Source organism: Tursiops truncatus, chromosome 5 (genome assembly GCF_011762595.2).
Source record: "Tursiops truncatus isolate mTurTru1 chromosome 5, mTurTru1.mat.Y, whole genome shotgun sequence".
Classification (NCBI taxonomy): Eukaryota; Metazoa; Chordata; class Mammalia; order Artiodactyla; family Delphinidae; genus Tursiops; species Tursiops truncatus.
Window position 1 is genome coordinate 113,396,119 of NC_047038.1, and position 14,116 is coordinate 113,410,234.

Consider the following 14,116-nt stretch of genomic DNA (forward strand, 5'->3'; position numbering starts at 1 on the left):
GAAGCCGGCTCCGGGCGGCTGCGGCGGCGCCGCGCTGTAGGGACTTGTAGTCCCCGTGCCTCCCGGGCGCCTCCCCCGGGTAGGCCGGCCGCGCGTCCCCGCCCGCCGCAAGCCGACTTCCTGCCGCTGGCCAAACTACATCTCCCGCCGTCCTCTCCGCTGTCTGGCCGAAAGCGAAAACAAAATCTGGGCTGCGAGCGTGCTGCCCCCCGCTGGGCGCCCCCGCCCGCTCCCCGCCCCTCCGGCGCCCTCCTGTGAGGTGGGGAGACGAAAGGCCGCGTCTTTCTCTTTCGGCTTCCTCGGCTCCCGGTGTTGGGGCCGCAGGCCTCGCTTCACCTGAGCCGGCTCCGCGCGCGCTCGGGTGCAGGGCTTTCCTCGCCTCAGCCGGGTCGGGACAAGGAAACTTGTGCGGGCGGCGACCCCCGGGCGCAGTTGCTGAGCCGGGCGGCGAGGCCGCCGGGAAGTGACTCCTAGCTCTCGGGTTTTCGTGAATTTCTCCCCCGTTGCCCCTGGGAGCGTGGGCCCTCGGGAGGTGGCCGCGTGCGCCTGGCCATGCATTAGGCAGGGCTCCCCTATGCGCGCGGACCGCTGCCTCGGGCCGCCGCCTGCAGCCGCCGCCGCGTGCCCAGCCGGAGCCCAAGCCGCCGCCCGCCCCAGGCCGGGGCGTCGAGGAGCCGGCGGCGCGGCCATGTGGGGCTAGCCCGCGCCGCGCCGGGCCTGCAGCGCGACCGGCAACATGGAGGCGGCCGTCGGCGCCCCAGACGGCGGCGACCAGGGCGGTGCGGCGCCCCGGGAGGACGCGACGCCCATGGACGCCTATCTGCGGAAACTGGGCTTGTATCGGAAACTGGTCGCCAAGGACGGGTCGTGCCTGTTCCGGGCCGTGGCGGAGCAGGTAATGGGGCGGGGGCCGGGCGCGGGGAGGCGGCGGGGCCGGGTGGGAAGCGGCGGGCGGGCCGGGCCGCCTACCTCCCGGGCTGCGCGTGGCCCCGGCGTCCTCACAGCGGCCCATTGTCGCGCCGGAACCGGACGCTGCTCCGGGTCTGGAAGCTCTAAATCGAAACTTAAAGACCTGTAAATTATCTGGGTGTCGTTCCTCCTGGCGAAGAGGTAATGAGTTGAGGCCAGCCCGTGAGGCCTGCGGAGAGCCTTGTATCCTTGCTTCATGGCTGGCGACAGGGCGAAATGTTCTTTTCCCCTCCTCTTGGTTTTATAAGCACAGAGTTCCCACCAGTAAACCGAATGTTTCCTAGAGGAGGTGGTGCACCAGACTTAACTCGCGGAACATGATTTTTTTTCCTGTTGCTGGACTTTGGAACGGAGGGTAGCCAAGCCCGCCGATGTCAGCTTGAATCAGAAGGGGGAAAATGTACAGTTTGGGAAAGCCAGACTTTGGAAAAGGTAGAATGTTTGCAAAGAATTGTCTTTGAGCAGATTCCAGTCTTTTTTTTAATGCTCTGCAAGGCAGTGTAGGTGTACTAAAAATAATTGACTTAAAAATAAAGTCTGTTTTGGAGTTGGTAGTAGGAAGGAAGGGTATATCTGGAGTTCTTTAGGCCCTTGGCCGAATTTTTCCCCCTTAATGGTCAAAATCACTTCCTACCACAGTTCTTGGGAAGATGTTTCTGATTTTTTTTCTTTTTTTTTGTAAGAGAGCTTATTCCCTGTTATATAATACTGTAGTTGGTAGGTATGCAGTCAGCAAAACCCATCCTGTATTGAAAAATAGCTGTTGAAATAGTTGGACAAAAGTTTCACATTACTGCCCTGGTGTGTATTTCCTACCGTTCACAGTTTGCTTTCCTTTGGCCTAAGGTCCACCCCTCCCGTCTCCTCCCCGCCTTTGGAGTTTTTCTGTTTCTCTTTCTCTCACCTTTTTTGAATGCTAAGTAGCTTTCACAACTTCTATTTGTGAGTAAATGTTTTACTTAACATCTATAGACCAGTCTATTCTTATTTTTTTCAATATCCAAAGACCAGCCATTTATTTTCCAAAGGCCCTCGTTTTCACATTAGTAGCATAACATCATTTTTTTTTTTAAACAAGAAATGTATTTAGCAAAGCTCCAAACCTTTGCATTTTGTTGCAGGCATTGTCATTCAAACATTCTTCTCAAAGCTTCCCAAATCGAGCTCTTTTTTAGTTCAATAGATGTCTCTTATTTTTAGAATTTTAGGATGTGCTAATGTTGCTTTGGGATATGTTCACACAAACACATCCCAGTCTTTACTATCAGAAGGTAAACAGTCTGTCCCATTCGTGAGTTTCCTGGATCTCCATCTGTCCTGCTTTCTCTGCCTCAGCCTCCCTGGACTCCTTAGCACCTCCAGAAGCAGAAGAAAGAGGTGGAAGTGAATTCAGTCCCTATTGATACATATTGTTAGCTCTAGCAAGAATTTGGTAAGGAAGGAGGGGGAAACAAATAGAAATAAGGAAAGTATGGTGCTTATTTGGAGTTGGATTATCTACATCCTAGTTTATGTTGAAGCAGAAAGGTGTGTCTGGTTTCAGTACTACATGCTGTAGATAATTGGCAAACTTGATTATACAGAATCTCTATTTTTAAGTAGAAAGGAACAAGAGCTAGCTGGTTACACTAAGAACTCATTGCTAACATCAGCTAACACATTATTATTGTATCTTATTGTGATGGGATTTAAGTTAGGGATAAGGGACTATCCCTTCCAATTAGGTGATTCTGACTTTTAGTATACTGAGCTTTTAGAAAGCTTAATACTGTGACTCTTGGGGGCAGCTCAGTTCTTCAGTAGACAAGGACCAAAGGTAATAGCCTTCATGGCCAAAGGCAGTGTGTGCATTGCAGGGGGAGGCGGAGGACAGTAACAGACAGCAGCCTCAGGCTGCCCTTTAAAAATGTGTACAGAGGATTTACTTTTTTGCCAACGATTTCTCCAATAATATCAAAATAATTATAATTTCTAACAAGGAGTCACAGTAGGTAATCTAAATGGCGGCCTTTGGCGGGGGGAATGGAGAGGGAGAGACTTGAATTAGCAGGAGTCTTTCCCTCCAAATTACCTGATTTAGATAGGCTCTTCCCTTTTTACAGTTCTGGACGTGGGCCTACAGGAGGCCTGACCTGAATCAGCTCTGTGGCCCTAGAGCTAAAAATAGGGCGCTCTTAGAGGACTTGGAGAAGCAGTGCGTCTCGGCCTTTCTCCGTGTTTATCACCGTCTGCCCTAAGTAAAGATTGGAAAGCCTCCTATTTCTAGCTTATTTTCATGTATACAATGATTTGCAAAGATATTTGTCATACCATTTGAATTCTTCCTGAGTGTCCTTGAACTTGCACAATATTACGCTTTTTAAACAGTTGTCATTTAACCTTGCTTCTCTTAACAGTGCTTGGCTTTGTAAAGCCCCGGCACCCCGCACTTGATCAGAAGTTGCTGAGAGTTTTGCTTCTGAGTAACAGGTTCAGATTTCATGTGCTAATAAAATCTTTGTTAAAAGAGGAGAAAAAACAAGAGATATGCCTGTCATTGTTTTTGGTGGAAAATAAGCTTTATTCACTTATGTCTGCCACCTGTTGCTAGGTAAATGGCTTTAAGACTAGCTCCACTTTACTAATGGCAGGAAAGCCTGATCGGATGACACTGTGGTTTACTCAGACTAATACGTTGATTCATAATAGTGTCTAGCATAGCTTCTGTGAAGGAAGTGTTGCTAAATTGTCATTTGTTGAATTGGCAAAGACATTGTGTGGTGGTTATTTTTTCTACTACTCAAATCTACTACTATTTGGGTAGTCCTTCCAGTGCTGGAAGCTTAGAATATGTAAGGATGCTTTTTTGTAGTACCCAAGACAACAATATCGGCATACTCTGTTAAGCTGAAAAACCAGCTAGTATGCTGAAGACAAATTCATTGCTCACCTCAGCTAGTGCATCTTCAGTGTGTCTCAGTGTGCAGGGACCTGCTAGCTGTCTAAACAGTTGTGCCTTTGGTTCTGTGGGTATAAATGAGCCCTGGCTGTTGCCCACAGTGACCTGTAGAATGTGCAGCTGGAGCTTCCCTTTTCCTGAATTCTCTGCTCACCCTGAACATAAGGGAGAATCACTCAATTGGAACTCTAACTCTTAAAGTTACTTTATAATAATAGAAATTCTCAAGAGGCCTTGAGAGTAGTTTGAGATGTGATTATTTTATATGTCAGCTTTTTTTCTCCTACCTTGACCTTGTAGAGTACCGGGAATACCTTCGTTTGAGACACCTAGTTATAGAAAAAAAAAAAAAATCTCTTTTTAGCATGGTAGTTAAGCCAGAGGGTTTCAAACCAAAGCTTTAGACTTTTATAAGAGACAAAATGCCAGTAAGTTATTCTTTTGTTGAACTAGTTGTTTAACAGAAGAAAACAGAGGCTACAAAGTGGGAGGATTTGGATCATCTTTGTAGTATGACTTATTTCAGGTGGTGCTTTAAGATTTTGGGCAAAAGAGCAAGTTTCAAGGCTGTTGGGATGACAGCACACAGGGGCACGTTTGCATCCTGTGTGTTGCTCCCTGGATGTTCTTTCAAGAATCATGTAAGCCTGACAGCTAAAGGATTTAAGAATGAGTGCCTTAATTTTTCTGAAACCACGGTGGACTTAAATTTATACATAAGGCAAATAGTTCAAAATTACCGGGAAAAAGAAATTTATCTCTTATGGGCATAAAGCCGCAAAGACGATTTGTGTTGAAGTTTCCTGTTTGTTCTCTTCTGCAACAAGCATAGGATGAGGCTAAGCCCTGCATTGCAGGAATTCTGTTAGCCTTGCTTTGTGAAGAGCAAAGTTACAGTAGAGGGCTGGCCAGGAGAGGAAAGTGTCTTAAGTTTGCAAAGATTTCCCCAAAGGAGTAATTTCAGTGACTTAAAGGAGAAATGGTAATAAGCTCTTTATAGAGTGACATCTGGCTTAAGTACTACTGTTTGTATGTGTCGTGTCATCTCTCTGGTTAGTGGAAGAGGTGGGAACGAATAAAGAGCTAGAAATGATAGTAAGGGAAAGGGAGGCGGATGTCTGCTGGTTGTGAGGTTATGTTGGGTGTGAAAGAAGGCACTAGGTCGTAGCTTGAATCTTCTAACAAAGTGCTTGACAGTGTGCTGCTCTTTCCTTTGCAGGTGCTGCACTCTCAGTCTCGCCATGTTGAAGTCAGAATGGCCTGTATTCATTATCTTCGAGAGAACCGAGAGAAATTTGAAGCGGTAATTTGTAATTTTAAACATATAATGGTGTGTTGACTTATATTTACATTTTAGCCTTTAGAATGGTCTAGTGGGAATTTCACGGGTTGGATCTTAATACAGGTTTTGAAAATAACCCTTATAAAAAAGAACTGCTGGGTTTCCCTGGTGACACAGTAGTTAAGAATCCGCCTGCCAAGGCAGGGGACACGGGTTCGAGCCCTGGTCCGGGAAGATCCCACATGCCGTGGAGCAACTAAGCCCGTGCACCACAACTACTTAAGCCCGCGTGCCTAGAGCCCGTGCTCCACAACAAGAAAAGCCACCGCAATGAGAAGCCCGCAAACCGCAACGAAGAGTAGCCCCCGCTCACTACAACTAGAGAAAGCCTGCATGCAGCAACGAAGACCCAATGCAGCCAAAAATAAATAAAAATTTTTTAAAAAACTGCTTTTTGGAATTCAAATCCAGTTACAGCTGTGATTTTTTTTTTTTTAAGGCCATTTTGTGGTATTTATTCAGACATTTAGAAAGCTTCTGTGACAGATGGGTCACTGAGCTGTGGAGGCTGGAAGGATGACTTAGGCAGGACCCTTGTGTATTAGGAGTGAGCTTTGTCTGATGTGATCAGGGAGTAAGGTCTTGTGGTTAACAGTTTTCCGTGATTGGCGACCCCATGTAAATTGTAAAAATTGCACACTTAGGGTATAAGAAATATGCTGAGCATAGCTAGAGTTGAGCCTTTGATTTTATCAGGAGGCATTTATAAATTTTTAATTTTCAGGGTTCATCATTGTGAACTACCTATCAAAGCATTGTAATTATGTAAATAATGATTAGTAGTTAATAGAATGTAGTATAGTTAATTAGTAGTTAACAGAATATCAACTTACTGTAATTTTCTCAGTAGTGTGTAGTAGGCTGTGAAATAATGCCACAGTGACCTATTTTCATTTTACATTGAAAGCCTTATAGGATTTACTAGTTATTGGTTTTATGACTAGAATTATCATCTGACAACTTTCAGTGGTATTTTCCCCCCGTTGACTGCCAGAAGAACATTGACACTTTGCATATAACTCAATTCCAAGACTTAATAGGTAAATAGTGTTTAGATGTGTTCTTGGATTGGAGTTCCTATTTTCAAGCAAAATTTTATTACTGGTGACATTTTTCTGGGTGCCATGTTATAAGATGGACAGTAATATATTCCAGGAAGGAGAGGTACCTGCTTGATCAGGAGATTTGAAAACTTGTTTTATTAATAAAAAGCTGGTAGTGTGGAGGCTAGATAAGAGAGTATTATAGCAGAGAGGAGGGCAGGGGAGTGGAGTGGTCCTTGAGTATTTGAAGAAATTACAGGTGAATTAGTTATTACTGTTATTGGCTGCTGTTGACAACAGTGGAAATTGCTAACATTGGTTGAGCATTTACTGTCTGCCAGGAGGCGTTGTTTTAAGTGCTTTGCATATATTTATTTAGCTCTACCATCCGAGGTTGAAAGTTCCAAGGGGGAAAGTTTTGCTTTCCTTATAATGAATACTTCTAACAGTTTCTATTGGCCAGAATTGGAAAAGACTCTCATGGGAAGAAGGGTGTGCCTTTTTACTGACCATGGTTAGTTGGGGCCTAGATGAATACTTGCTGATTAGAAAGGAGAATCTCAGATTGGATGCAGGCTTGTGTCAGAACACGGCTTAGGTCTTTTGCAACTTTAAATGGTTCTGTGGGGTTGTTTTATGTTTTTTAAGTCTATAGATAATCAACTAATACAGAACAGTAGCCTCTGATTGGTGGGATATTTGAAATATGTGGCTATTTTATTACAAGTCTGTGTTGAACCTTAGGATACTTTTTGGAAATTTGACAGTATACAGTCTATAAAGGAATTAATCTCCGTCTTAAAAAAAAATCCATGGGGGGCTTCCCTAGTGGTGCAGTGGTTGAGAATCTGCCTGCCAATGCAGGGGACACGGGTTCGAGCCCTGGTCTGGGAAGATCCCACATGCAGTGGAGCAACTGGGCCCGTGAGCCACAACTACTGAGCCTGCACGTCTGGAGCCTGTGCTCTGCAACAAGAGAGGCTGCGATAGTGAGAGGCCGATGCACAGCGATGAAGAGTGGCCCCCGCTCGCACAGAAACGAAGACACAACACAGCCAAAAAAAATATATATATATATATACACACATAAATAAAAAAAGATGGTGTGGGCTGAGGAATGGAAAAATAAAATGTGGTCCATTCACACAGTGGGATATTATTTAAAAAAAAAAATCCATGGGCATTTAAAAGATTTTTATAGACCGGGGAGTGTATTTTAATGGTTTTAAGTGTATCACTTTGTTAAATTAACTGAGACTAATTTAAATAAAATTGAATTTGGTGTTTCAGATAAATGTCTTTTTAGATCTTTCAGTTAAATTAGTGGAATTGCTGTGAGAAAAGCAAAAAACATTATTATATAGCTTGAATAAACTCAATTTTTTATATGTTAAAGTAACAATGAAGCAGGCCATATTAGAAAAATCTTGTTGATTCTTCAAAAGATCTTTAGCATTATTAGTTCTCGTCCTTGTTTTTAGTATAACTGACCTAAGAATGAATATTCATATCTATTAGTAAACTAATATTTCTTAGCTAGTGCATCTGTCTTTAATTATCTTCTGAGCATTGGCCATTACCAGGTTTGTCTTTAAGTGCTGCTTTTATCATGTAATTTCTCTGTTCACAGTGTCACCTGCTGGGACCTTGAACTGTCTTCTCCCTAAGTCTGATAGTCCTGCCTGGGCCCCAGGCCCTCTGTGAATAGCTGTGCAGTTGAGTTCCTCTCTCACTGCACTCACCCCACCGAGTGGCCCTGCTCCTGCTGGCCAGGTGGCTCCTGTCTTCCCAACACAGTGCTTGCTCTCCACCACTTCCTCGTGATGCTGTCCCTGTGCCCATCCAGATCCTGTCCAGGAAATGTTTCCGGGCAGTGTTTCCTTCTTTAAATTCTTTTGTATGTTTATGATGTTTTCTTAATGATGTATGTATTTTCATAATTAGATTTTATCTGTGCATGTGTGTATATATAATATATATATTTTAGTATTACTGATGTATCCAAGGTTTGTGTAAAAATTCAGTAATTCACAGTGAAGAGATTAACTTTTGCTTCGATGTATTTGTAATAGACTTTTTCTCTTTTTGCAGTTTATAGAAGGGTCATTTGAAGAATATTTAAAGCGTTTGGAAAATCCACAGGTATGCAGTAATCTTCTGACGTATTTCTGTTTTTTAGATGTTAAATAATGTATTCAAAATTCATTACGAGAGATTAATATTACAGTGTATGGAGGGGTTTCCTTATAAACTTTTACTATCTTAGGTGCACGTTTTATGCAGCATTTAATTGGAAGACAGTTGGAGCTGTGTACTGTGCACTGTTGCCTCAATAAGGACAGTCGTGCTCTCTTTATCTGTCATAATGGCATAAAAGACCTAAAATAACAGTGCTGATGATTTCCAGGGTGCAGTGTTGGTATGTGTATGGGGCTTGGTGGACAGGGCAATATTTAATTGCTTCCCTAGGCAACTGAGAAGACAGTTTCTTTTATGGAGGTTCCATTCCCCATAAAATGGTCAGTGTGAGAAGTAGGAAGAGACCGTTGGGAGTAAAAGGACAGCACTTTCCCACCAGGTCCCATTACCAGCAGCACTTCCTCAGTCATTTTGAAGTTAAAAGAATTTTTCTTCTTTTTTTCTTCTGCTGTCAAAACTAATGTTCTCTGTGTAAAAATCCAAATGTTAATGGCATACCATGTAGAATGTTCCCTCATCCCCCGAGGTAATCGCTGTTAAGTTTAAAATGACATTACCAAAGGAAAAAGCTAAGAGAAGGAGTCAGAGAGGGAGGAAAGGGAATAATAACATAGGAATAGGGTGTTTGATCAATGTTTGGTGTCTCCCTTCAATTCCCTAACTCTAATTTGAGTGCTTGTTGTGGGCCAAGAATGGCCAGGCACCCGGGAGGCAGAGGTGACTGGGATTTGGATGCTGTTCTCAGGAGTTTCCCTATAGTAGGGAACATCTCATACCAGTGAGAAGGTACATGTGTCGTAAGAAGTATAGGTATGATGCTGTAGGCATTCACTTTTATTCCTGGCTGGGTAGGCAAAGCAGGAGTTTGAGAGTAAGAGGGCACTTGAACACTGAAGAGCTTCTGGATAAGAAATGGGTGAAGGGCATTTCCAGGTAGTGAAAATTGTGCGCAAGACAGATAAAGAAAGCAGTTGGGTTTGTGTGGAGCACGGAGCACACGAAGGTGGGAGGTGGTGAGAAATGTCTGAGGGCAGGCTGCGGTGAGCTCACGGGAGAGCATCACTGCCAGCCTCATTAGCTTGGAGCTGATAGTTGAGGCCAGCATTTCTCAAAGCATCGCCTACAGGCCATTGCATCAGGAAAAATGCAGATCCCTGGCCTCTATTCCAGACCCAAATCAAAGTCTCTGCGCCTGGGGCCTGGGAATCTGGCATTGGGAAGTTTTTCAAGTTCTTTGAGGCAGGAAGTGAGTTATGTTTTGTTCACTGCTTTGAAGTGAGAATAGTGCCTGGTGTTTTTGTTAAGTGGATGGATGGATGGATGAAAGAATCTTGTGTAAAGGTAGTTTGGAGGTGGATGAGACCAGAGGCAGGAAGACCAGTTCCAGTGGTTTTGAAAAATTGTTTAATACGCGGAGAAGTGGGCACACTATAGTAAGTTTAAAAAAAGGAAAATTAAGTATGGTATTACTCCAGTTTTGGTGACAAATACCCTCTGAAGATCTTTTCTCTAAATCCTCTCAAGACTACATTTTTATTTCCGTGATTTTGAAACTGAGTTTTGCCCACAAAAATGGACACAAATTCATTTTCCTGAAGTTTGTAGGTTTTTTTCTCTTAGTTTATAAGCCTCTTTGAAGGCAAGAATTATATATTTTGTTGCTTTTGGACTTCCCGTGGTTACCTGTCAATTTGGGGTGCCTGATTGATCAGTTTATGTGTGTTGAGTGCATGTTAAAGCCGTATTGCATTATATGTAACAGGTAGGAAAGATTAAACACCAGAATGTTAACAGTTCTCTCTAGGTAGTAGTACTACTGGTGATTTTTGTTTCCTTTGTAGAATATGAAGGAAACAACAAAGACCGTTTATTAATTTTTAATCAGAAAAAAAACCCCACGGTGTCATTTTATAGTCATCTTTGTGCAGCAGTTCAGGCTCTTGGGCTATGAGGGTCCGAGAAAGGATAGCAGGGACATGTGGGAGTGGAGAGAAGGGGACAGAGGGAGGAAATGAGGCAGTGTGAACTGAACTGAGACTGATGGGGGGGCGGTCTGCAGGAACGGGGAGGGCAGGTTGCTGCGATTTTGCACGTGGGACAGGTGTTTCCTTCCCAGGGTGCTGGCCAGCCAGATTTGTTACCCTTAGGGCACCCCTCCCCAATCCGGTCAAACCTCCTCCAGGTGTTTCGGGTACCAAACAGGACAGTCGTTTGTTCTTCATTATTAGCAATAAATATTTATGTCTTCCTTTGTTTCTCTTTCTCCCTGATATATGGAATGTATGAAATGAAAAGAGAAATATAGTTGATGGATAAACTCCATTGCTTCATCCAATTCTCAGAGAAAACATCCTTCTCCTTTTACTTAAAAATACCAGTGGAACATTTTGAAAAATGCCTCAGACTTTTTGCAAGAATATATTTTTGTCCGCTTTCCGTAGGTGAAATTGACATACGGTAAATTTTTAAGCTTATAATTTGATGAAATTTGACAGATGCATACAGTTGTGTGACTGTCCACAGACATCGTATAGGACGTTTCCATCACTCCACAAAGCTTCTCATGCCCTCCTTCTGCCCTTAATCCCCCCACCCCCATATCCACTGATGTATTAAGTTTTGCCTTTTCTAGACAAAAAAAAAATGGAATGATATAGTTTATAGTCTTATATGGCTGGCTTCTTTCACTTAGCATAATGGAAACATTTTGAGATTCATCCGTGTTGTGTGTATCGGTAGTTCCTTTTTTTTTCTTTTTTGCGGTACGCGGGCCTCTCACTGTTGTGGCCTCTCCCGTTGCGGAGCAGAGGCTCCGGACGCGCAGGCTCAGCGACCGTGGCTCAAGGGCCCAGCCGCTCCGCGGCATGTGGGATCTTCCTGGACCGGGGCCCGAACCTGTGTCCCCTGCATCGGCAGGTGGACTCTCAACCACTGCGCCACCAGGGAAGCCCCGGTAGTTCCTTTTTATTGCTGAGTGGTCATTCTCTGTATGGATGTACTGCAGTTTGTTTAGCAGTTTACCAGTTGATGGATATTTGAGTTCTTTCCAGTTTGTGGCTGTTATGATTAAAGCTGCTAAGAATATTTGCTTGCAAGTCTTTCTGTGGGCATGTTTTCTTTTCTCTTGGATTAATACTACTGGGAGTGGAAATGCTGGATCATATGGTAAATTTATGTTTAACTTAATGAGAAATTGCCAATCTGTTTTCCAAAGTGGCTATGCCATTTTGCTTTCTCATTAGCAATAAGTGAGAATTCCAATTGCTCTACATCTTCCTCAACACTCAGTATGCTCAGCCTTTTAAATTGTAGCTGTGTTGGTGGTTGTATAGTAGTATCTCATTGTGATCTTAACTTGCATTTCTCTAGTAATGTTGGGAATCTTTTCATGTGTTTATTTGCCATCCATATGTCTTTGTTGGTGAAATGTCTATTCATAGATTTTGTCTTTTTTTTTATTACGTTGGTTTTATTGAATTATAAGAGTACTTTATATTGAGTATAAATTCTGTACTGGATATATATTCTTCAGTATTTTCTTCCGGTTTGTATCTTGTCTTTTAGTGTTCTTAATAGTGTCTTTTGAGGAACAGAAGTTTGCTTTGATGACTATTTAAGAACATTTAAATTAGTTTTTTTGATACAGTGTAGTTCTTGAGTTAAAGTAGATTTTGTAGACACGATGTGCTCTTACCCACAATGAGGAAGTAGATTAAACATCATACAGAGTGCTGAGTAAATAAAATTATGGCCTTAAGGTAGAAGATACTGATAGAACATAGATTTTTTTTTTTAATAATTAAAAATTGACCCTGGTTAGAGAAGACAAGAAGGTACAATAGATAAGAAGATAATTCATATATCACATATGATAGATGTGTGTACTTAACCAGACTACAACAGAATTTATTCTGAAGATTAAATATTTATAAAATGATACATTATTTGAGAGGTGGTATTGTGTTGACACTAGTAGAATCGTTTTCCATTTCCTAAAGTGGATATGTGGATTCTGCATAAAGTGAATATAGCTTGTGTTTGTGATCTAAGCTGGGCTGGTTTCAGGGAAGGGTTTCCTCTATACCAGAGGGTATCTTTTGTAGCAGTCGATGAGAAGCTGGGATTGTTAGGCAGAGGCCTATTTTAAGAGTCTGTTTCAATATATGGCACCCATTGCATTTCGAAAAACAGAGGCAACTTTTGCGAACTATTGAAGTGCAGAGTCTTTGGGGGGAAAGATGATCCTTTTCTGAGAGATCAAACCATCCTCTTAAAATCTTTCCATATCTCAAATTTGTTTTCTTTGAAGGAGAAAGTAGCAGCATTCATTTACCATAGCTCATTATTTTTAGTAACTCTTGGTATTAAGTCTTCACTAATTTCACAAGTAGTTTAGGAATACATTCTCATGGTGGAAGATTTAATACAGAATGAAGAGTGAAAATCTTTACATTTCCCTCATCTTGAACTTCCTGTCTCCGCTGTCAACTTAGGATATATCCTTCCAGACCTCTTTCTATGAATATATGTATTTTTTGCTTTGCACAATAGGATTATTTCATCAACTTACTTTTTACACATAATAGTCTGAGTGATCTTTCCAAGTCAGTTCATCATTCTTTTTGATGATTGCATGATGTTTCCATACATAGTTTGGATGAACTGTAAAATTATTTAATTATTGCTTATCTATTAGTGGAATCTTGGGGCTATCTTTAAAAAGTTTTTTTAAACTATTACAAATAGCTATAGTGGACATCCTTGTTTATATACACTTTTGTGGACATATGAAATATTTCTTTAGGATAGATTTTTTTTTTCTTTTGGGCTGCGCTGTACAGCATGCAGGATCTTAGTTCCCTGGCCAGGGATCAAACCTGTGCCCCCTGCAGTGGAAGCACAGAGTCTTAACCACTGGACCGCCAGGGAACTCCCTAGGATAGATTTATACAAGTTGAATTGCTGGGTCAAAGAGTATATGGATATTTAAATTTTTGATCTATACTGGCCCTTTCCTTCTGAAAAGCTTAAGGACTTAAAAGAGACTCCTTTAGTACTAGAACTTCTACCACATGTTAAAGTGATTGCTGGGGCACTGCTTTCTTTGTACCTTCAATCATCCTGAAGAGAAAGGACCTGCCCTTTTTCATCCTTCCTGATTCTTGAGTTCTGCTTTGAGTCCACATCCCGTTTTCTGGGCACGTATCATGTGCTAGGCTCTGTTCTGGGTGCTAGGTTGGAGGGCAGAGTCTTTGCCTTAACAAGTTCTCAACTTAGAGATACTACTCCGTCATCTTGCCACATCAATAGGAACTCTTATTCTAGCTCTGTTACTAAGGATTTTTGTGACAGAAACTTGAGCTGCTTTTTAGTATATGTTATAGCCTGTTTTATAGAAATGTTTTTATAGTATTCATAATACTAACAATATTAATGAGCTTTTGTAGCTAATTAGATATGTCATATAAAGATATGTATTAAGGTATTGTAAAAAGTAGGAGACATTTATGTGCCAACTTTTTTTGTTCAATACAGGAATGGGTTGGACAAGTGGAAATAAGTGCCCTTTCTCTTATGTACAGGTGAGCACTGTAATAATGTAGGTAAACAAAAATAAAGTCAGTG

The 14,116-nt window shown here is 42.2% G+C and overlaps 1 protein-coding gene across 6 annotated transcripts in view; it reads left to right on the plus strand.

Moving 5' to 3' along the window:
• OTUD4 (OTU deubiquitinase 4) overlaps nt 1-14,116 on the plus strand; it is a 60,077-nt gene that overhangs the window by 17,685 nt on the left and 28,276 nt on the right. For 2 of the 6 annotated variants that reach the window (XM_033857327.2, XM_033857329.2), the window contains exons 2-4: nt 5,127-5,210; nt 8,384-8,434; nt 14,027-14,073. In XM_033857327.2, the coding sequence (XP_033713218.2) occupies nt 5,127-5,210; nt 8,384-8,434; nt 14,027-14,073 (182 nt within the window). Of the gene's footprint in view, nt 1-263; nt 896-5,126; nt 5,238-8,383; nt 8,435-14,026; nt 14,074-14,116 lie in introns of those variants that run through there. The other 4 variants (XM_019926532.3, XM_019926530.3, XM_019926531.3 and 1 more) reach the window with 4 other exon arrangements.